General features: G+C 52.5%; 1 protein-coding gene across 2 annotated transcripts in view; it reads left to right on the top strand.

Moving 5' to 3' along the window:
* LOC132825971 (collagen alpha-1(V) chain-like) overlaps nucleotides 1–25615 on the top strand; it is a 499923-nt gene that overhangs the window by 289354 nt on the left and 184954 nt on the right. For both annotated transcript variants that reach the window (XM_060841664.1, XM_060841663.1), the window contains exons 7-8: nucleotides 17245–17451; nucleotides 24385–24645. In XM_060841664.1, coding sequence (XP_060697647.1) covers nucleotides 17245–17451; nucleotides 24385–24645 — 468 coding nt within the window. The remainder of the gene's footprint in view (nucleotides 1–17244; nucleotides 17452–24384; nucleotides 24646–25615) is intronic.

The raw sequence follows: 25615 nt of genomic DNA, 5'->3' as shown, positions 1-25615 counted from the left end.
GTGACAGTCAGACACTGGGGCAGTGTGATACTGGGGCACTGAGATACTAGGGCACTGAGATACTGGGGCACTGAGATACTGGGGCACTTGAGATACTGGGGCACTGAGATACTGGGGCAGTGTGATACTGGGGCACTGTGATACTGGTGCAGTGTGATACTGAGGCACTGTTATCCTGGGGCACTGAGGTACTGTGGCATTGCGATACTGGGGCACTGGGATACCACGGCAGTGTGATACTGGGGCACTGAGATACTGGTGTAGTGTGATACTGAGGCACTGTGATCTTGGGGCACTGAGGTACTGGGGCGGTGTGATACTGGGGCACTGAGATACAGGGACAGTGCGATACCAGGGCATTGATGGGCGGCACGGTGGCACAGTGGCACGGTTAGCACTGCTGTCTCACAGCGCCTGAGACCCGGGTTTAATTCCCGACTCAGGCGACTGACTGTGTGGAGTTTGCACACTCTCCCCGTGTCTGCGTGGGTTTCCTCCGGGTGCTCCAGTTTCCTCCCACAGTCCAAAGATCTGCGGGTCAGGTGAATTGGCCATGCTAAATTGCCCGTAGTGTTAGGTAAGGGGTAAATGTAGGGGTATGGGTGGGTTGCGCTTCGGCGGGTCGGTGTGGACTTGTTGGGCCGAAGGGCCTGTTTCCACACTGTAAGTAATCTAACCGGGACAGTGTGATACTGGGTCAGTGTGATACTGGGGCACTGTGATACTGTGACAGTGAGACACTGGGACAGTGTGATACTGGGGCAGTGTGATACTGGGGCACTGTGATACTGTGACAGTCAGACACTGGGGTAGTGTGATACTGGGGCAGTGAGATACTGTGACAGTGAGACACTGGGGCAGTGTGATACTGGGGCACTGTGATACTGGGGCACTGTGATACTGTGACAGTCAGACACTGGGGTAGTGTGATACTGGGGTAGTGAGATACTGTGACAGTGAGACACTGGGGCAGTGTGATACGGGGGCAGTGTGATACTGGGGCACTGAGATACTAGGGCACTGAGATACTGGGGCACTTGAGATACTGGGTCACTGAAATACTGGTGCAGTGTGATCCTTGGACACGGAGGTACTAGGGCATTGAGATACTGGGGCACTTGAGATACTGGTGCATTTAGATACCGGGACAGTGTAATACCAGGGCAGTGTGATACTGGGGCAGTGTGATCATGGGGCAGTGAGATACTGTGACAGTGAGACACTGGGGCAGTGTGATACTGGGGCACTGAGATACTAGGGCACTGAGAAAGTGGGGCACTGAGATAGTCGGGCACTTGAGATACTGGGGCACTGAGATACTGGGGCACTGTGATACTGGTGCAGTGTGATACTGAGGCACTGTTATCCTGGGGCACTGAGGTATTGGGGCATTGCGATACTGGGGCACTGAGATACTGGGGCAGTGTGATACTGGGGCATTGAGATACTGGTGTAGTGTGATACTGGGGCACTGTGATCTTGGGGCACTGAGGTACTGGGGCATTGAGATACTGGGGCACTGAGATACCAGGACAGTGTAATACAGGGGCAGTGTGATACTGGGGCAGTGTGGTACTGGGGCAGTGTGATCCTGGGCCAATGAGATACAGGGTCACTGAGATACTGGGGCACTGAGATACCGTGGCAGTGTGATCCTGGGCCAATGAGATACAGGGTCACTGAGATACTGGGGCACTGAGATACCGTGGCAGTGTGATCCTGGGGCAGTGAAATACAGGTGCAGAGTGATACTGGGCCACTGAGATACTGTTGCGGTGTGATACTGAGGCACTGTTATCCAGGGGCACTGATGTACTGGGGCAGTGAGATACTGGGGCAGTGTGATCTTGGGGCACTGAGGTACTGGGGCATTGAGATACTGGGAGACTGAAAAACTGGGGCGCTAAGATACTGGGACAGTTCGATACTGGGACAGTGTGATACTAGGGCACTGAGATACTGGTGCAGTGTGATACTGGGCCCCTGAGATACTGGGGCAGTGTGATACTGGAGCACTGATATCCTGGTGCAGTGTAACACTGGGGCAATGAGATACTGGGGCAGAGTGATACTGGGGCAGTGTGATACTGGGTCACTGAGATACTGGTGCAGTGTGATCCTTGGGCACAGAGGTACTGAGGCATTGAGATACCGGGACAGTGTAATAACGGGGCAGTGTGATACTGGAGCACTGTGATACTGGGGCAGTGAGATACTGTGACAGTGAGACAATGGGGCAGTGTGATACTGGGGCAGTGTGATACTGGGGCACTGAGATACTAGGGCACTGAGATACTGGGGCACTTGAGATACTGGGGCATTGAGATACTGGGGCATTGAGATACTGGGGCAGTGTGATACTGGGGCACTGAGATACTAGGGCACTGAGATACTGGGGCACTTGAGATACTGGGGCATTGAGGTACTGGGGCAATGTGATACTGGGGCACTGAGATACTGGTGCAGTGTGAAACATAGGCGCTGTGATTTGGGGCACTGAGGTACTGGGGCATTGAGATACTGGGGCACTGAGATACCAGGACAGTGTGAATCCGGGGCACTGAGATACCAGGACAGTGTAATGCTGGGGCACTGTGACAGTGGGGCACTGAGATACTGGGGCAGTGTAAAACCGGGGCACTGAGATATCTGGACAGTGTAATACTGGGGCACTGTGACAGTGGGGCAGTGTGATACTGGGGCAGTGCGATACTGGGGCAGTGTGATACTAGGGCACTGAGATACTGGTGCAGTGTGTTCCTGGGGCACTGAGATACTGGGACACTTGAGATACTGGGGCATTGAGATACCAGGACAGTGTGGTACTGGGGCAGTGAGCTTCTGGGGCACTGAGATACTGATGCAGTGTGATACTGAGGCACTGTGACCTTGGGGCACTGAGGTACTGGGGCATTGAGATACCGGGACAGTGTGATACTGGGGCAGTAAGATACTGGGGAACTGTGATATTGGGGCAGTTCGATACTGTGGCAGTGTGATACTGGGGCAGTGCGATATTGGGGCACTGTCATACTGGGACACTGAGATACTGGGGCAGTGTGATACTGGGGCACTGACATATTGGTGCAGTGTGATACTAGGGCACTGTGATACTGGGGCAGTGCAATACTGGGGCAGTGTGATACTGGGGCAATGAGATACTGTGACAGTGAGACACTGGGGCAGTGTGATACTGGGGCACTGAGATACTGGGGAACTGAGATACTGGTGCAGTGCGATACTGGGACACTGAGATACTGGGGAACTGAGATACCGGGGCACTGAGATACCAGGGCAGTGTGATACAGGGCACAGTGATACTGGGGCACTGAGATACTGGTTCAGTGTGATACTGGGGCACTGAGATTCCGGGGCAGTGAGATACTGAAGCAGTGAGATACTGGTGCAGTGTGGTACTGGGACAGTGTGATACTGGGGCACGAAGATACTAGGGCACGAAGATACTGGGGCATGAAGATACTGGGGCACTGAGATACTGGGACACTGAGATACTGAGGCTCTGAGATACTGGGGCAGTGCGATACTGGGATACTGTGATACTGGGGCAGTGCGATACTGGGGAAGTGCGATACTGAGGCACCGTGATACTGGGGCACTGTGATACTGGGCAGTGAGATACTGTGACAGTGAGACACTGGGGCACTGAGATACCGGGACAGTGTTATACTGGGGCAGTGAGATACTGGTGCAGTGCGATACTGGGGCATTGTGATACTGGGGCAGTGCGATACTGGTGCAGTGTGATACTGAGGCAGTGTGATACTGGGTCAGTGCGATACTGGGTCAGTGCGATACTGGGGCACAGTGATACTGGGGCACTGTGATACTGGGTCAGTGCGATACTGGGTCAGTGCGATACTGGGGCACAGTGATACTGGGGCACTGTGATACTGGGGCAGTGAGATACTGTGACAGTGAGACACTGGGGCAGTGTGATACTGGGGCAGTGCGATACTGGGGCAGTGTGATACTAGGGCACTGAGATACTGGTGCAGTGTGTTCCTGGGGCACTGAGATACTGATGCAGTGTGATACTGAGGCACTGTGACCTTGGGGCACTGAGGTACTGGGGCATTGAGATACCGGGACAGTGTGATACTGGGGCAGGAAGAGACTGGGGAACTGTGATACTGGGGCAGTTCGATACTGTGGCAGTGTGATACTGGGGCAGTGCGATATTGGGGCACTGTCATACTGGGACACTGAGATACTGGGGCAGTGTGATCCTGGGGCACTGACATATTGGTGCAGTGTGATACTAGGGCACTGTAATACTGGGGCAGTGCAATACTGGGGCAGTGTGATACTGGGGCAATGAGATACTGTGACAGTGAGACACTGGGGCAGTGTGATCCTGGGGCACTGACATATTGGTGCAGTGTGATACTAGGGCACTGTGATACTGGGGCAGTGCAATACTGGGGCAGTGTGATACTGGGGCAGTGTGATACTGGGGCAGTGTGATACTGGGGCAATCAGATACTGTGACAGTGAGACACTGGGACACTGAGATAGTGGGGCAGTGTGATACAGGGCACAGTGATACTGGGGCACTGAGATACTGGGGAACTGAGATACTGGTGTAGTGCGATACTGGGACACTGAGATAGTGGGGCAGTGTGATACTGGGGCAGTGAGATACCGGGGCACTGAGATACCAGGGCAGTGTGATACAGGGCACAGTGATACTGGGGCACTGAGATACTGGTTCAGTGTGATATTGGGGCACTGAGATTCCGGGGCAGTGTGATACTGAAGCAGTGAGATACTGGTGCAGTGTGGTACTGGGACAGTGTGATACTAGGGCACGAAGATACTGGGGCACGAAGATACTGGGGCACTGAGATACTGGGGCACTGAGATACTGGGGCACTGAGATACTGGAACAGTGCAATACTGGGGCAGTGTGATACTAGGGCACTGAGATACTGAGGCTCTGAGATACTGGTGCAGTGTGATACTGGGATACTGTGGTACTGGGGCAGTGCGATACTGAGGAAGTGCGATACTGAGGCACCGTGATACTGGGGCACTGTGATACTGGGCAGTGAGATACTGTGACAGTGAGACACTGGGGCACTGAGATACCGGGACAGTGCGATACTGGGGCAGTGTGATACTGGGGCACTGATATACTGGTGCAATGTGATACTGGAATACTGTGATACTGGGGCAGTGCAATACTGGTGCAGTGTGATACTGAGGCAGTGCGATACTGGGTCAGTGCGATACTGGGTCAGTGCGATACTGGGGCACAGTGATACTGGGGCACTGTGATACTGGGGCATTGAGATACTGGGGCACTGAGATACCAGGACAGTGTAATACAGGGGCAGTGTGATACTGGGGCAGTGTGGTACTGGGGCAGTGTGATCCTGGGCCAATGAGATACAGGGTCACTGAGATACTGGGGCACTGAGATACCGTGGCAGTGTGATCCTGGGGCAGTGAAATACAGGTGCAGAGTGATACTGGGCCACTGAGATACTGTTGCGGTGTGATACTGAGGCACTGTTATCCAGGGGCACTGATGTACTGGGGCAGTGAGATACTGGGGCAGTGTGATCTTGGGGCACTGAGGTACTGGGGCATTGAGATACTGGGAGACTGAAAAACTGGGGCGCTAAGATACTGGGACAGTTCGATACTGGGACAGTGTGATACTAGGGCACTGAGATACTGGTGCAGTGTGATACTGGGCCCCTGAGATACTGGGGCAGTGTGATACTGGGGCACTGATATCCTGGTGCAGTGTAACACTGGGGCAATGAGATACTGGGGCAGAGTGATACTGGGGCAGTGTGATACTGGGTCACTGAGATACTGGTGCAGTGTGATCCTTGGGCACAGAGGTACTGAGGCATTGAGATACCGGGACAGTGTAATAACGGGGCAGTGTGATACTGGAGCACTGTGATACTGGGGCAGTGAGATACTGTGACAGTGAGACAATGGGGCAGTGTGATACTGGGGCAGTGTGATACTGGGGCACTGAGATACTAGGGCACTGAGATACTGGGGCACTTGAGATACTGGGGCATTGAGATACTGGGGCATTGAGATACTGGGGCAGTGTGATACTGGGGCACTGAGATACTAGGGCACTGAGATACTGGGGCACTTGAGATACTGGGGCATTGAGGTACTGGGGCAATGTGATACTGGGGCACTGAGATACTGGTGCAGTGTGAAACATAGGCGCTGTGATTTGGGGCACTGAGGTACTGGGGCATTGAGATACTGGGGCACTGAGATACCAGGGCAGTGTGAATCCGGGGCACTGAGATACCAGGACAGTGTAATGCTGGGGCACTGTGACAGTGGGGCACTGAGATACTGGGGCAGTGTAAAACCGGGGCACTGAGATATCTGGACAGTGTAATACTGGGGCACTGTGACAGTGGGGCAGTGTGATACTGGGGCAGTGCGATACTGGGGCAGTGTGATACTAGGGCACTGAGATACTGGTGCAGTGTGTTCCTGGGGCACTGAGATACTGGGACACTTGAGATACTGGGGCATTGAGATACCAGGACAGTGTGGTACTGGGGCAGTGAGCTTCTGGGGCACTGAGATACTGATGCAGTGTGATACTGAGGCACTGTGACCTTGGGGCACTGAGGTACTGGGGCATTGAGATACCGGGACAGTGTGATACTGGGGCAGTAAGATACTGGGGAACTGTGATATTGGGGCAGTTCGATACTGTGGCAGTGTGATACTGGGGCAGTGCGATATTGGGGCACTGTCATACTGGGACACTGAGATAGTGGGGCAGTGTGATACTGGGGCACTGACATATTGGTGCAGTGTGATACTAGGGCACTGTGATACTGGGGCAGTGCAATACTGGGGCAGTGTGATACTGGGGCAATGAGATACTGTGACAGTGAGACACTGGGGCAGTGTGATACTGGGGCACTGAGATACTGGGGAACTGAGATACTGGTGCAGTGCGATACTGGGACACTGAGATACTGGGGAACTGAGATACCGGGGCACTGAGATACCAGGGCAGTGTGATACAGGGCACAGTGATACTGGGGCACTGAGATACTGGTTCAGTGTGATACTGGGGCACTGAGATTCCGGGGCAGTGAGATACTGAAGCAGTGAGATACTGGTGCAGTGTGGTACTGGGACAGTGTGATACTGGGGCACGAAGATACTAGGGCACGAAGATACTGGGGCATGAAGATACTGGGGCACTGAGATACTGGGACACTGAGATACTGAGGCTCTGAGATACTGGGGCAGTGCGATACTGGGATACTGTGATACTGGGGCAGTGCGATACTGGGGAAGTGCGATACTGAGGCACCGTGATACTGGGGCACTGTGATACTGGGCAGTGAGATACTGTGACAGTGAGACACTGGGGCACTGAGATACCGGGACAGTGTTATACTGGGGCAGTGAGATACTGGTGCAGTGCGATACTGGGGCAGTGTGATACTGGGGCAGTGCGATACTGGTGCAGTGTGATACTGAGGCAGTGTGATACTGGGTCAGTGCGATACTGGGTCAGTGCGATACTGGGGCACAGTGATACTGGGGCACTGTGATACTGGGTCAGTGCGATACTGGGTCAGTGCGATACTGGGGCACAGTGATACTGGGGCACTGTGATACTGGGGCAGTGAGATACTGTGACAGTGAGACACTGGGGCAGTGTGATACTGGGGCAGTGCGATACTGGGGCAGTGTGATACTAGGGCACTGAGATACTGGTGCAGTGTGTTCCTGGGGCACTGAGATACTGATGCAGTGTGATACTGAGGCACTGTGACCTTGGGGCACTGAGGTACTGGGGCATTGAGATACCGGGACAGTGTGATACTGGGGCAGGAAGAGACTGGGGAACTGTGATACTGGGGCAGTTCGATACTGTGGCAGTGTGATACTGGGGCAGTGCGATATTGGGGCACTGTCATACTGGGACACTGAGATACTGGGGCAGTGTGATCCTGGGGCACTGACATATTGGTGCAGTGTGATACTAGGGCACTGTAATACTGGGGCAGTGCAATACTGGGGCAGTGTGATACTGGGGCAATGAGATACTGTGACAGTGAGGCACTGGGGCAGTGTGATCCTGGGGCACTGACATATTGGTGCAGTGTGATACTAGGGCACTGTGATACTGGGGCAGTGCAATACTGGGGCAGTGTGATACTGGGGCAGTGTGATACTGGGGCAATCAGATACTGTGACAGTGAGACACTGGGACACTGAGATAGTGGGGCAGTGTGATACAGGGCACAGTGATACTGGGGCACTGAGATACTGGGGAACTGAGATACTGGTGTAGTGCGATACTGGGACACTGAGATAGTGGGGCAGTGTGATACTGGGGCAGTGAGATACCGGGGCACTGAGATACCAGGGCAGTGTGATACAGGGCACAGTGATACTGGGGCACTGAGATACTGGTTCAGTGTGATATTGGGGCACTGAGATTCCGGGGCAGTGTGATACTGAAGCAGTGAGATACTGGTGCAGTGTGGTACTGGGACAGTGTGATACTAGGGCACGAAGATACTGGGGCACGAAGATACTGGGGCACTGAGATACTGGGGCACTGAGATACTGGGGCACTGAGATACTGGAACAGTGCAATACTGGGGCAGTGTGATACTAGGGCACTGAGATACTGAGGCTCTGAGATACTGGTGCAGTGTGATACTGGGATACTGTGGTACTGGGGCAGTGCGATACTGGGGAAGTGCGATACTGAGGCACCGTGATACTGGGGCACTGTGATACTGGGCAGTGAGATACTGTGACAGTGAGACACTGGGGCACTGAGATACCGGGACAGTGCGATACTGGGGCAGTGTGATACTGGGGCACTGATATACTGGTGCAATGTGATACTGGAATACTGTGATACTGGGGCAGTGCAATACTGGTGCAGTGTGATACTGAGGCAGTGCGATACTGGGTCAGTGCGATACTGGGTCAGTGCGATACTGGGGCACAGTGATACTGGGGCACTGTGATACTGGGGCAGTGAGATACTGTGACAGTGAGACACTGGGGCAGTGTGATACTGGGGCAGTGCGATACTGGGGCAGTGTGATACTAGGGCACTGAGATACTGGTGCAGTGTGTTTCTGGGGCACTGAGGTACTGGGACACTTGAGATACTGGGGCATTGAGATACCAGGACAGTGTGGTACTGGGGCAGTGTGATACTGAGGCACTGAGATACTGATGCAGTGTGATACTGAGGCACTGTGACCTTGGGGCACTGAGGTACTGGGGCATTGAGATACCGGGACAGTGTGATACTGGGGCAGTAAGATACTGGGGAACTGTGATATTGGGGCAGTTCGATACTGTGGCAGTGTGATACTGGGGCAGTGCGATATTGGGGCACTGTCATACTGGGACACTGAGATACTGGGGCAGTGTGATCCTGGGGCAGTGCGATATTGGGGCACTGTCATACTGGGACACTGAGATACTGGGGCAGTGTGATCCTGGGGCACTGACATATTGGTGCAGTGTGATACTAGGGCACTGTGATACTGGGGCAGTGCAATACTGGGGCAGTGCAATACTGGGGCAGTGTGATACTGGGGCAATCAGATACTGTGACAGTGAGATACTGGGGCAGTGTGATACTGGGGCACTGAGATACTGGGGAACTGAGATACTGGTGCAGTGCGATACTGGGACACTGAGATAGTGGGGCAGTGTGATACTGGGGCAGTGAGATACCGGGGCACTGAGATACTGGTTCAGTGTGATACTGGGGCACTGAGATTCCGGGGCAGTGTGATACTGAAGCAGTGAGATACTGGTGCAGTGTGGTACTGGGACAGTGTGGTACTGGGACAGTGAGATACTGGGGCACGAAGATAGTGGGGCAGTGTGATACAGGGCACAGTGATACTGGGGCACTGAGATACTGGTTCAGTGTGATACTGGGGCACTGAGATTCCGGGGCAGTGTGATACTGAAGCAGTGAGATACTGGTGCAGTGTGGTACTGGGACAGTGTGGTACTGGGACAGTGAGATACTGGGACAGTGTGATACTGGGGCAGTGTGATACTGGGGCACGAAGATACTGGGGCACGAAGATACTGGGGCACGAATATACTGGGACACTGAGATACTGGGACACTGAGATACTGGGGCACTGAGATACTGGGACAGTGCAATACTGGGGCAGTGTGATACTAGGGCACTGAGATACTGAGGCTCTGAGATACTGGTGCAGTGTGATACTGGGATACTGTGATACTGGGGCAGTGCGATACTGGGGAAGTGCGATACTGAGGCACCGTGATACTGGGGCACTGTGATACTGGGCAGTGAGATACTGTGACAGTGAGACACTGGGCCGCTGAGATACCGGGACAGTGTTATACTGGGGCAGTGAGATACTGGTGCAGTGCGATACTGGGGCAGTGTGATACTGGGGCACTGATATACTGGTGCAATGTGATACTGGAATACTGTGATACTGGGCCAGTGCGATACTGGTGCAGTGTGATACTGAGGCAGTGTGATACTGGAGCAGTGAGATACTGTGACAGTGAGACACTGGGCAGTGTGATACTGGGACACTGAGATACTGCGGCACTGAGATACTGGTGCAGTATGATACTGGGGCAGTGAGATACTGGTACAGTGTCATACTGGGCCAATGAGATACAGTGTCACCGAGATACTGGCACAATGTGATACTTGGGCATTGTGACCTTAGGGCACTGAAGTATTCGGGCATTGCGATACTGGAGCAGTGTGATACTGGGGCACTGAGATACTGGGGCAGGCTGATACTGGGGCACTGAGTTGTGGGGCAGTGTGATACTGGGGCACTAAGATACTGGGGCACAGAGATGCTGGGACACTGTGATACTGAGGCAGTGTGATACTGGGACAGTGTGATACTGGGGCAGTGTGATACTGGGGCACTGAGATACTGGGGCAGGGTGATATTGGGGCACTGAGATTGTGGGGCAGTGTGATACTGGGGCACTAAGATACTGGGGCACAGAGATACTGGGACACTGAGATACTGGGGCTCCGAGATACTGGTCCAGTGTGATACTGGGGCAGTGTGATACTGGGGCAGTGTGATACTGGGGCACTGAAATTGTGGGGCAGTGTGATACTGGGGCACTAAGATACTGGGGCACAGAGATACTGGGACACTGAGATACTGGGGCTCTGAGGTACTGGTGCAGTGTGATACCTGGCCACTGAGATACTGGCGCAGTGTGATACTAGGGCAGTGTGATACTGGGGCACTGAGATACATGGGGCTTTGAGATACTGGGGCAGTGCGATACTGAGGCAGTGTGATACTGGTGCACTGACATACTGTGGCAGTGTGATACTGAGGCAGTGAGATACTGGGGCACTGAGATACTGGGACAGTGTGATACTCAGGCAGTGAGATACTGGGGCACTGAGATACTGGGACAGTGCGATACTGGGGCATTGTGGTACTGGGGCTGTGAGATACTGGGACACTCTGATGCTGGGACACTGAGATACTGGGGCACTGAGATTCTGGGGGTCTGAGATACTGGGACAGTGTGATACTGGGGCAGTGTGATACTGGAGCACTGAGATACTGGGGCACTGAAATTGTGGGGCAGTGTGATACTGGGGCACAGATACTGGGGCTATGAGATACTGGTGCAGTGTGATACTAGGGCACTGAGATACTGGGACTCTGAGATACTGGGGCAGTGAGATACTGAGGCAGTGTGATACTGAGGCAGTGAGATACTGAGGCAGTGAGATACTGGGACAGTGTGATACTGAGGCAGTGAGATACTGGGGCACTGAGATACTGGGACAGTGCGATACTGGGGCATTGTAGTACTGGGGCTGTGAGATACTGGGACACTCTGATACTGGGACACTGAGATACTGGGGCACTGAGATACTGGGACAATCAGACACAGGAGCATTGAGATACTGGAGCAATGTGATACTGGGGCACTAAGATACTGGGACACTGAGACACTGGGGCATTGAGATACTAGGACAGTGTGATTCTGGGGCAATGTAATACTAGGCCACTGAGATACTGGTGCAGTGTGATACTGAGGCGCTGTTATCCTGGGGCACTGAGATTCTGGGACAGTGTTATACTGGGGCAGTGAGATACTGGTGCAGTGCGATACTGGGGCAGTGTGATACTGGGGCACTGATATACTGGTGCAATGTGATACTGGAATACTGTGATACTGGGGCAGTGCGATACTGGTGCAGTGTGATACTGAGGCAGTGTGATACTGGGTCAGTGCGATACTGGGGCACAGTGATACTGGGGCACTGTGATACTGGGGCAGTGAGATACTGTGACAGTGAGACACTGGGGCAGTGTGATACTGGGGCAGTACGATACTGGGGCAGTGTGATACTAGGGCACTGAGATACTGGTGCAGTGTGTTCCTGGGGCACTGAGGTACTGGGACACTTGAGATACCAGGACAGTGTGATACTGGGGCAGTAAGATACTGGGGAACTGTGATACTGGGGCAGTTCGATACCGTGGCAGTGTGATACTGGGGCAGTGCGATATTGGGGCACTGTCATACTGGGACACTGAGATACTGGGGCAGTGTGATCCTGGGGCACTGACATATTGGTGCAGTGTGATACTGGGGCACTGAGATACTGGGGAACTGAGATACTGGTGCAGTGTGGTACTGGGGCACTGAGATACTGGGACAGTGCAATACTGGGGCAGTGTGATACTGGGGCACTGAGATACTGAGGCTCTGAGATACTGGTGCAGTGTGATACTGGAATACTGTGATACTGGGGCAGTGCGATACTGGGGAAGTGCGATACTGGGGCACTGTGATACTGGGGCAGTGAGATACTGTGACAGTGAGACACTGGGCCACTGAGATACCGGGACAGTGTTATACTGGGGCAGTGAGATACTGGTGCAGTGTGATACTGGGGCAGTGTGATACTGGGGCACTGATATACTGGTGCAATGTGATACTGGAATACTGTGATACTGGGTCAGTGCGATACTGGGTCAGTGCGATACTGGGGCACAGTGATACTGGGGCAGTGAGATACTGTGACAGTGAGACACTGGGGCAGTGTGATACTGAGGCAGTGCGATACTGGGGAAGTGTGATACTAGGGCACTGAGATACTGGTGCAGTGTGTTCCTGGGGCACTGAAGTACTGGGACACTTGAGATACTGGGGCATTGAGATACCAGGACAGTGTGGTACTGGGGCAGTGTGATACTGAGGCACTGTGACCTTGGGGCACTGAGGTACTGGGGCATTGAGATACTGGGACAGTGTGATACTGGGGCAGTAAGATACTGGGGAACTGTGATACTGGGGCAGTTCGATACTGTGGCAGTGTGATACTGGGGCAGTGTGATCCTGGGGCACTGACATATTGGTGCAGTGTGATACTAGGGCACTGTGATACTGGGGCAGTGCAATACTGGGGCAGTGCAATACTGGGGCAGTGTGATACTGGGGCAATGAGATACTGTGACAGTGAGACACTGGGGCAGTGTGATACTGGGGCACTGAGATACTGGGGAACTGAGATACTGGTGCAGTGCGATACTGGGACACTGAGATAGTGGGGCAGTGTGATACTGGGGCAGTGAGATACCGGGGCACTGAGATAGTGGGGCAGTGTGATACAGGGCACAGTGATACTGGGGCACTGAGATACTGGTTCAGTGTGATACTGAAGCAGTGAGATACTGGTGCAGTGTGGTACTGGGACAGTGTGATACTGGGGCAGTGTGATACTAGGGCACAAAGATACTGGGGCACGAAGATACTGGGACACTGAGATACTGGGACACTGAGATACTGGGGCACTGAGATACTGGGGCACTGAGATACTGGGGCACTGAGATACTGGGACAGTGCAATACTGGGGCAGTGTGATACTAGGGCACTGAGATACTGAGGCTCTGAGATACTGGTGCAGTGTGATACTGGGATACTGTGATACTGGGGCAGTGCGATACTGGGGAAGTGCGATACTGAGGCACCGTGATACTGGGGCACTGTGATACTGGGCAGTGAGATACTGTGACAGTGAGACACTGGGGCACTGAGATACCGGGACAGTGTTATACTGGGGCAGTGAGATACTGGTGCACTGCGATACTGGGGCAGTGTGATACTGGGGCACTGATATACTGGTGCAATGTGATACTGGAATACTGTGATACTGAGGCAGTGTGATACTGGAGCAGTGAGATACTGTGACAGTGAGATACTGGTGCAGTATGATACTGGGGCAGTGAGATACTGGTACAGTGTCATACTGGGCCAATGAGATACAGTGTCACCGAGATACTGGCGCAATGTGATACTTGGGCATTGTGACCTTGGGGCACTGAAGTATTTGGGCATTGCGATACTGGAGCAGTGTGATACTGGGGCACTGAGATACTGGGGCAGGCTGATACTGGGGCACTGTGATACTGGGGCACAGAGATACTGGGACACTGTGATACTGAGGCAGTGTGATACTGGGGCACTGAGATACTGGGGCAGGGTGATATTGGGGCACTGAGATTGTGGGGCAGTGTGATACTGGGGCACTAAGATACTGGGGCACAGAGATACTGGGACACTGAGATACTGGGGCTCCGAGATACTGGTCCAGTGTGATACTGGGGCAGTGTGATACTGGGGCAGTGTGATACTGGGGCACTAAGATACTGGTGCAGTGTGATACCTGGCCACTGAGATACTGGCGCAGTGTGATACTAGAGCAGTGTGATACTGGGGCACTGAGATACATGGGGCTTTGAGATACTGGGGCAGTAAGATACTGGGACACTGTGATACTGCGGCAGTGCGATACTGAGGCAGTGTGATACTGGTGCACTGACATACTGTGGCAGTGTGATACTGAGGCAGTGAGATACTGGGGCACTAAGATACTGGGACAGTGTGATACTCAGGCAGTGAGATACTGGGGCACTGAAATACTGGGACAGTGCGATACTGGGGCATTGTGGTACTGGGGCTGTGAGATACTGGGACAATCAGACACAGGAGCATTGAGATACTGGAACAATGTGATACTGGGGCACTGAGACACTGGGGCACTGAGATACTGGGACAGTGTGATACTGGGGCAGTGTGATACTGGAGCACTGAGATACTGGGGCACTGAAATTGTGGGGCAGTGTGATACTGGGGCACAGATACTGGGGCACAGAGATACTGGGACACTGAGATTCTGGGGCTCTGAGATACTGGTGCAGTGTGATACTAGGGCACTGAGATACTGGGGCTCTGAGATACTGGGGCAGTGCGATACTGAGGCAGTGTGATACTGAGGCAGTGAGATACTGAGGCAGTGAGATACTGGGACAGTGTGATACTCAGGCAGTGAGATACTGGGGCACTGAAATACTTGGACAGTGTGATACTGAGGCAGTGAGATACTGGGGCACTGAGATACTGGGACAGTGCGATACTGGGGCATTGTAGTACTGGGGCTGTGAGATACTGGGACACTCTGATACTGGGACACTGAGATACTGGGGCACTGAGATACTGGGACAATCAGACACAGGAGCATTGAGATACTGGAGCAATGTGATACTGGGGCACTAAGATACTGGGACACTGAGACACTGGGGCATTGAGATACTAGGACAGTGTGATACTGGGGCAATGTAATACTAGGCCACTGAGATACTGGTGCAGTGTGATACTGAGGCGCTGTTATCCTGGGGCACTGAGATACTGGGGCAGTGTGATACTGGAATAGTGAGATACTGGGGCACTGAGATACTGGGGCAGTGTGATACTGAGGCACTGTTATCCTGGGGCACTGAGATACTGGGGCAGTGTGATACTGGAATAGTGAGATACTGGGGCACTAAGGCACTGGGGCATTGAGATACTGAGGCACTGAGATACCGGGGCAGTGTGATACTGGGGCAGTTTGATACTGTAGCAGTGTGATGCTGGGGCACTGAGATACTGGGGCACTGAGATACTGGGACAGTGTGATACTAGAGCACTGAGACACTGGGGCTCTGAGATACTGGTGCAGTGTGATACCTGGCCACTGAGATACTGGTGCCTTGTGATACTGGAGCACTGTGATCTTGGGGCATTGAGATACTGGGGCACTGAGATGCCGGGGCAGTGTGATACTGGGGCACTGAGATACCAGGGCACTGAGATACTGGTGCAGTGTGATACTGAGGCAGTGTGATACTGGTGCAGTGTGATACTAGGGCAGTGTGACACTGGGGCAGTGTGACACTGGGGCAGTGAGATACCGGGGCAGTGTGACACTGGGGAGGTGAGATACTGGGGCTTTGAGATACTGGGGCAGTGTGACACTGGGGCAGTGTGACACTGGGGCAGTGTGACACTGGGGCAGTGAGATATTGGGCCACTGTGATACTGAGGCAGTGAGATACTAGAGTAGGGAGATACTGGGGCTCTGAGATACTGGGGCAATGTGACACTGGGGAGGTGAGATACTGGGGCTTTGAGATACTGGGGGCAGTGTGACACTGGGGCAGTGTGACACTGGGGCAGTGTGACACTGGGGCAGTGTGATACTAGGGTAGTGAGATACTGGGGCACTGAGATACTGGGCAGTGTGATACTGGGGCAGTGTGATACTGGGGCAGTGTGCTACTAGGGTAGTAGGATATTGGGGCAGTGTGATACTGGGGCACTGAGATACTGGGGCAGTGAGATACTGGGGCACTGTGATACTGGGGCAGTGGGTTAGTGGGGCAGTGTGATACTGGAGCAGTGTGATACTCGGGTAGTCAGATACTGGGCACACTGAGATACTGAGGGAGTGAGATACTGGGGCAGCGTGATAGTGGAGCAGTGTAATCCTGGGGCAATGTGATCCTGGGGCAATGTGATCCTGGGGCAATGTGATCCTGGGGCAGTGTGATCCTGGGGCAGTGTGATACTGGGGCAGTGTGATCCTGGGGCAGGGATACCAGTGCCCAGCTGCATTTCGGTGTCGGTGTGTGCTTGTGCTCCTGCTGTTGTTTGTACCTTTCCCCAGCCGCACCCTAGTGTCAGTCTGAATTCCAACCTTTACCCAGCTGCCATCACTTCTGAAGATGTGTCAAAAGCTTCATTTGATTTCTCTCCCCAGCTGTTGCCAGTCCTGCTGAGTTTTCGCAGCAATTTTTGATTTGGATTCCTGATGTCCAGCTGCTGCAGTTGTTTGGTTATTGTTTCATCTTTCAGGAGACCCATACTGAAGGTGAGGATTTCTATGAGGAACCAACAACCACCCTCCCAAAAACCATAACTGAGGAGGCTTATCCATCATCGGTGACAGGTTATTATGACATCTACGGAGATGAATATTATTATCCAGAAATCCCACTCACAGATGAAACATTGGACACAGAGGATTATATTGTTTCAGGAGGAGATTGGCTGGACAACCAGGTAGGAGTATAATCCCTGTTGTAGATGCAGCACTGGGAGTTCCGCAGCTGTGTCATGTCTGGTCTTCATGAGCTTTAATTTTCAGTGTTCCCACTTTACTGCAGATGTCCCTAAGATGTTGATTACTTGAGGCTGTGGCGGTGCAAGTGCTTCTCAATCTCACCAGGAGTTCCTCTGGACGTGAGCTGGCATTGTGGTGACAGTCAATACTGATGCTGCCCAGTTTCAGACATATCCAGCTCCAGTTGGGAGTCACTGGGTTGAGTCCAGATTCTGCATCTCATGGACCTGGGCCTGAAATGTTAAACAGTGATGCCAGTCTGGTAGACTGATTCATTGTTGTGACATGTACCATAATCAGTGTATCGTGTTGTTTTGTATACTATACTGGCACATCGTCCCACACAAACTGCATCAGGGCAGCAGGGACTAAGGGTTGAAGAATTGAAAAGTGTGGTGCTGGAAAAGCACAGCAGGTCAGGCAGCATCTGAGGAGCAGGAGAGTCAACGTTTTGGGCATAAGCCCTTCATTCAGGAATGTGGAGGGGGAAGGGGGCTGAGAGGTAAATAAGAGGGTGTGGGTTAGGAGGAAGGTAGCTGGGAAGACGATCGGTGGATGGAGGTGGGGTGTGATAGTGATAGATTGGAGTGGAGGGTGGAGCAGATAGGTGGGCATAAGATGGACAGCTAGGACAGGTCAAGAGGGCAGTGCTGAGTTGGAAGGTTGGATCTGGGATGAGGCGGGGGGCAGGGGAGATAAGGGTGGCATAGTGGCTCAGTGGTTAGCACTGCATCCTTACAGAGCCAGAGACCTGGGTTCGATTCCAGCCTCGGGTGACCGACCGTGTGGAGCTTGTACATTCTCCCTGTGTCTCTGCGTGGGTTTCCTCCGGGTGCTCCGGTTTCCTCCCACAGTCCAAAGATGTGCAGATTAGTTGAATTGGCCATGCTAAATTGCCCATAGTTCAGGGATGTGGAGGTTAGGTGCATTAGTTGGTACAAATATAGGATAATGGGGAGGGAAATGAATCTGGGTAGTTTATGCTTCCCAGGGTTGGTATGGAATTGTTGGGCCGAATGGCCTGTTTCCACACTTTAGGGATTCTATGATTCTATGAAACTGATGAAGTCGACATTGATGCCGTTTGTTTGAAGATGAGACATTCTTCCTTCAGTCATCAGGTTTGGATTTGGTGATGGAGGAGGCTCAGGACTTGCATGTCCTTGGTGGAGTGGGAGGTGGAGTTGAAGTGGTCGACCACAGGGCAGTGGGGTTCGTTGGTACATGCATCCCAGAGCTGTTCCCTGAAACGTTCTGTGAGTTGGCGTCCTATCACCCCAATGTAGAGGAGACCACATTGAGAGCAATGGATACAGTGGATGAGGTGTTTGGATGTGCAGGAAAATCTCTGCTGGATGTCAGATGTTCATCTGGGGCCTTGGATGGAGGCCAAGGGTTGATGAACCAAGTCAGGTCAGGTGTTACAGCAAAGTACAGCCATTGTCTCATTGGCTGGAAAATAAATGGGGAAGCACAAAATTGAAGGCACCACTTTCCCAACAGAAAACATACAGGAAATAGACACTAGGGAACAGACACTGGGGAATCCACACTGGGGAATACGCACTGGGGAATACGCACTGGGGAATACGCACTGGGGAATACGCACTGGGGAATACACACTGGGGAATACACACTGGGGAATACACACTGGGGAATACACACTGGGGACTAGACACTGGGGAATAGGCACTGGAGAATACACACTGGAGAATACACACTGGGGAATAGACACTGGAGAACAGACACTGAGGAATAGACACTGCGGAATAGACATGGGAATACACACTGGAGAATACACAATGGGGAATACGCACTAGGGATTATACACTGGGGAATAGACTTTGGGGGATAAACACTGGGAAATAGGCACAGGGGAATACACACTGGGGAATAGACACTGGGAAATACACACTGGGGAGTAGACACTGGGGAATAGACACTGGGGAATAGACACTGGGGATTACACACTGGGAAATGTACCCTGAGGAATAAACATTGGATGAATACACGCAAATGAATAATAAGCGCTGGGTAATACACACTGAATAGCACACACAGGTTCAACAGAAACGGTATGATAAACACTGAATCAGCATGGACTGAATGATTAACACTGGGTCAGTGCACCCTGGATAAGGCCCAATCGGGTCTGGAGGATTACAAATGTGACCCTGGTAATGGGGCAAAGGATAACTGAGGGAACAAACCTGTCAGCTTCATGTCAACAGTGTGGAAATTGACGGGCACCATAATATAGAATAAAATAAATATACTTTTAGGGAAAAGTAAGGTCATACTAGACAGGTTTTATGGCTTTGACAATTCAGTTGAGTTATTTTGAAGAGGGCACATAGACAGTGAATGAGGGAGGTGAAGTGTAAATTTGGACTTTTCAGAAAGCATTTGATACATTGCCACATGGCAGGTTGGTTAGCAAATTAGACATGGTTAAGATTGATTAAGAGTTGACTAAAAGCTAGGAAACATTCCACAGACAGCTGCTCTGGCCATTCCCTGAGATCCACACTCAGTGCCATGCAGGGTCACTCCTGACCTCTCTCTCCAACAGCATCGCGTCTCACTGGCTCAGGGCTCCCCAGTTCTAGCTCATTCATCACGCTAACAAGAAACCTTTCAGACAGTAAGACCCACAAGATTCAACAACTCAGGGATACCCATGGCCTTCTGGAACCTTCCTTCCCTCCTGTTCCCTCTGATTCCATCCCATTCCCCACCCCTCCCTCCTGTTGGCTGTTCACCATCCTCCTAAGCTTTCACTCTCTGACTGCACATCTTTCACAGAACGTTCTGTACTCAGAAAAGCTCTCAGCATTATCCCTCTGCACCCCTACCTTGATGAATTTCGGGCAAAACAATATGTTGAACTCTTCTTACATTGCCTTTGCGTCCATGTCCATTTCTTTGGACTAGAGTCTTTACCACAGACCCCCCTTCACCCAGCTCCAGCACGCTCCCTCCACCTGGAGCCCTCCCTTTGGCCTTTTACCTGCACTCAGTCTGTCCATTGAGAATTTCTGTGCCCCCCCTCACCCAAGCCAACCTATCTCCCTCCAAACTGACTGCACACTCTGCCCTCAGATCCAACCCTGAGTTTCTAATTAAGCTGATGGTGAGGGTGGTGCTGTTGTTGTCTGGCAGACTGACCGTTACATTGCAGAGGCTGAGTGCCAGCTCGCAGACCCTCCTCCTATCTCCCCATGACCCACCATGGAACATCACGCCATTGTATTAACTACGGTCACTGACCTCATTTCATCTGATGATGTCCCCCGCCCCCTACCCTCCCCCAACTACTGTCTCCAAGCTGATAGTTCCTCAGCCCCACCCAGCTCGCTTCGCCCTCCCCAAGACCCACAAACAGGACTGCCCGGGCACACCTATTGCTTCTGCCTGCTCCTGCCCCACAGAACTCAGCTCTTCCTACCTTGACTCAAGTTTTCTCCTCTGGTCCAGTCCATGCCCACATACATCCAGGATTCCCCTCACGCTTTATGCTAATATCAGAGTTTCCACTTTGCAAGCTCCAGCCCCCTTCTCCTTACCATGAATGTGCAATCCCTGTCAGGCATCCATCCCCCAGCAGGGTGCTCTCAGGGCTCTCTGCTTCTTCCTGGAACTAGCCCCAGCCCCCAATCCACCCTCCTCTGCTTGGCTGAGTTTGTTCTCACCCTCAACAACGTCCCTTTTAACTCCTCCCATATTCTTCAGGTCAGAGGGATGGCCAGGGGTCCCCACAAGAACCCCAGTTATACCTGTCTCTTCCTGGGGTCTGTGGGACATTCCTTGTCTGAACCCCACCTGCAACTCTTTCTCCGACATATTGATGATGTCATCAGTGCTGCTTCCCTCTGTCATCCGGAATTGGAAACGTTCATTGATTTCGCTTCCAATTTCAACCTCACCCTTACTTTCACCTGGTCTATCTCTGACCCCTCCCTTCCCTTCCTTGACACCTCTGTTTCCATTTCTGGGGATAGATTGGCCACTAATATTGGGTGGCACAGCGGCTCAGTGGTTAGCACTGCTCCCTCACAGCGCCAGGGACCTGGGTTCAATCCCAGCCTCGGGCGATTTCTGTGTGAAGTTTGCACATTCTCCCCGTGTCTGCGTGAGTTTCCTCCCATGATGTCCAAAGATTAGATTAGATTAGATTACTTGCAGTGTGGAAACAGGCCCTTTGGCCCAACAAGTCCACACTGACCCACCAAAGCGCAACCCACCCATACCCCTACATTTACCCCTTACCTAACACTATGGGCAATTTAGCATGGCCAATTCATGCTAATCTTTGGACTGTGGGAGGAAACCGGAGCACCCGGAGGAAACCCACACAGACACGGGGAGAACGTGCAAACTCCACACAGTCAGTCACCTGAGTTGGGAATTGAACCCGGGTCTCTGGCGCTGTGAGACAGCAGTGCTAACCACTGTGCCACCGTGCCGCCCACAAAGATGTGCAGGTTCGGTGAATTGCCCATGCTAAATCCCATAGTGATCAGGGATGTGTAGGTTAGGTGCAATAGCCAGGTGTAAATGCAGGGTTACAGGGATAGGGTAGAGGGATAGGTCTGTGTGGGATGCTCTTTGAAGGGTCAGTGTGAATGGCTCGTTTCTCCACTGTCGTGATTGTATGGATATCCACCATGGCCATCCCTCTAACCTGACTCCCACAGCTTCCTGGACTGTCCATCCTCACACTGTTTCCTATGAAGACTCTCTTCCACCCTCACAGTTCCTCTGTCTCTGTCACATCTGTTCCAATGAGGCCAACTTTGACAATGGGGAGTCTCTGAAATGTCCACCTTCCTGAACCAAGGATTCCTCAGCACTGATGTTGATAGGACCCTCAACTGGGGGTCCAACCTACCTCCCGCATCTCCGCCATCATTCACTCTCTTCTCTCTTACAACAGCGATACCTACCGTCCCAGAAGCATCCACGTCCAGAGGATCACCCCCTCCAGCAAGATGCCACCAGCAGACATACATTCCCCTCCCCTCCCTTGTCTGCCTTCCACAGGTACTGTTTCCTCCAGACACCCTGGTCCACTCTTCCTTCACTCCCAACAGCCTCACTGCACCTTTCCCTGAACCGCTGAAGGTGTAACACCTGGCCATTTCCCCCTCCCTCCTCACTATCCAAGAGCCCAAACACACCTTCCAGGTGAAGCAGTGCTCCCTGCACGTCCTACAATCTCGTCTCCTGCATTCACCGCTCACTATGCAGTCACCTCTACACTGGGGAAACTGCCTCACAGAGCACCAGCAAAAAGACCCCGAGTTTTCAGTTGCCTGCCCAGCCTGTTCTCTCTACAAGCTGGAAGAACAGCGCCCCATTTTGCACTCAGCAACCCTGCAGCCCTCCACACTCAATTTTGAGTTTATTCATGTTGGACTTTCCCATGTCCTAGCGCCCCACCCCCACCCCCCTCATTCCTACCAAGCCACTGTTATCACATATTCTGCTATTACACTCTTTGATTGCCTTGAAGAAGTTTCCTCCTCTCTCTACAAGAATCTCAGGGGGTCTCTCTCCCACTGCAACTCCCAGGTACTCCATGCTACTTTCTCCCCACCCCCACCCTCCTCTAGCTTATCTCTCCACGCTTCAGGCTCTCTGCCTTTATTCCTGATGAAGGGCTTTTGCCCGAAACGTCGATTTCACTGCTCGTTGGATGCTGCCTGAACTGCTGTGCTCTTCCAGCACCACTGACCCAGAATCTGGTTTCCAGCATCTGCAGTCATTGTTTTTACCTCTTTGTTAACCACTTACAGTCTCCATTTAACAGCTCCTCACCCTCCCAGCCAGATCATTAGCCACTCCTTTGTCTGTCCAACTGTTCTCTCCCTTTGGCTCTACCCCTGCCTACCATTTATTCCTTATCCCTTCCCATCCTATCTTCTGCATATAAACCAACATTTTCCTCGCTAGCATCAGTTCTGAAGAAGGGTAACTCAACCTGAAATGTTAACTTTGATTTCTCTTCACAGCCCCAGCAACTGCTATTTTACTGATTTACAGCATCCTTGGTTCTTTCCATTTGTTTTAAGTTGAAACAGTTGATAAGCAGGCTTATGGGATGCTTTGGTTGATAAATAGAGGCATAGGGCATCATCAGAGAATCATCCTACAATCCCTACAGAATCCCTTTGGCCCAACAAGCCCACACCGACCCTCCAAGGAGTAACCCACCCAGACCTAAACCCCCACCCTATTACTCGACATTTACCCCCTGACTAATGCACCTAACCTACACATCCCTGAACATTACGGGCAATTTAGCATGGCCAATCCACCCTAATCTGCACATCTTTGGACTGTGGGAACAAACCGAAGCAGCCGGAGGAAACCCACACAGACACGGGGAGAATGTGCAGATTCCACACAGACACTCACCCGAGAGCGGAATCAAACTCTGGTCCCAGGTTATTACACACCTGGGAAGCTTCAACCTAAACTCAGACCTTCTTGCCCTGAGGCAGGGACACTTGTCACTGCACCACAGAATGCCCATCTGCAGAAACTACCCTTGCTGGTCAGCAGCTGAGGCCTGGGTGTTGTGGTGATGCTGTAGATGTGAGGTATTAAATCCTAGCATGAAATCTGCTGGGAGTACGGAACCCACTGCTGGATATCTGAGAGTTTATACAGAGCAACATGACCACCAACACACACACACACACACACAGTTAAAGGAGTGGATCATTATAGCCAAGAGGTGGACTTGTTTTGTTTACAGTGTTGGTCGCATCTTTGAGCTTTCCTCAGCTCTGTTTATATCACTTCCAGTTTACTCCATCTCTAATAAGAACTCCTCCCCCTGTTCTGTGTCTCCCTGTTGTGTGAAGACCCAGACGGTCAGGCCGGAAGTGTTTGCATACAACGAGACTGTCTTGGAAGGAAATCCTGACGACACCATCAATGTGGATCTGGACAAGAGAACAGGCCCAGAAGAGACGGAAGACAAATTCAATGTAACTACAATTGGGGAAGAAGGAGACAACTCATTCTATGACGACTATGAGGTTTATTATGAATACGAAGATTTTGATGACAAGGAAAACATTGGCCCAGTTTCCCCAGTGATCACAGATAACATCCACGAAGTGGTGAGTACGTTCAATGGGACACACTCTCATTGAAGACTCACCTGGAATTGAACACCCTCCCACCATTTCAGTTCACTCTCCCCATCCCTCACTCACCCCATTGCTCTTCCCATCCCTCACTCCATCCATCCCGCACAATCTCCATGCCTCACTCTCCCCACCCCTCACTCCCCATCGCTCTCCCCATCCCTCACTCTTCCCATCCCCATCGTTCATTCCCCCCCAGTCTTCCCACCCATCCCTCACTTGCCCCATCCCTCACTCTCCCCATCCCTCACTTGCCCCATCCCTCACTGTCTCCATCCCTCATTCCACATCTCTCACTCTCCCCATCCCTTACTCACCTTCCCTCACTCTCCCTATCCCTCACTCTTCCCATTCCTTACTCTCCCCATCACTCTCTGCATCCCTCCCACCCAACCATCCCTCACTGTCTCTGTCCCTCACTCCCCCCATTCCTCACTGTCTCTGTCCCTCACTCACCCCATCCCTCACTGTCTCTGTCCCTCACTCACCCCATCCCTCACTGTCTCTGTCCCTCACTCCCCCCATCCCTCTCTGTCTCTGTCCCTCACTCCCGCCATCCCTCTCTGTCTCTGTCCCTCACTCCCCCCATCCCTCTCTGTCTCTGTCCCTCACTCCCCCATCCCTCTCTCTCTGTCCCTCACTCCCCCCATTCCTCACTGTCTCTGTCCCTCACTCCCCCATCCCTTACTGTCGCTGTCCCTCACTCCCCCATCCCTCACTCCCCCCATCCCTCTCTGTCTCTGTCCCTCACTCCCCCATCCCTCACTCCCCCATCCCTCACTGTCCCTGTCCCTCACTCCCCCATCCCTCACTCCCCCATCCCTCACTGTCTCTGTCCCTCACTCCCCCATCCCTCACTCCCCCATCCCTCACTGTCGCTGTCCCTCACTCCCCCATCCCTCACTCCCCCCATCCCTCTCTGTCTCTGTCCCTCACTCCCCCT

The sequence above is a fragment of the Hemiscyllium ocellatum genome, chromosome 21, assembly GCF_020745735.1.
Source record: "Hemiscyllium ocellatum isolate sHemOce1 chromosome 21, sHemOce1.pat.X.cur, whole genome shotgun sequence".
In the NCBI taxonomy this organism is placed as follows: Eukaryota; Metazoa; Chordata; class Chondrichthyes; order Orectolobiformes; family Hemiscylliidae; genus Hemiscyllium; species Hemiscyllium ocellatum.
This window is presented reverse-complemented; position numbering and strand designations above follow the sequence as displayed.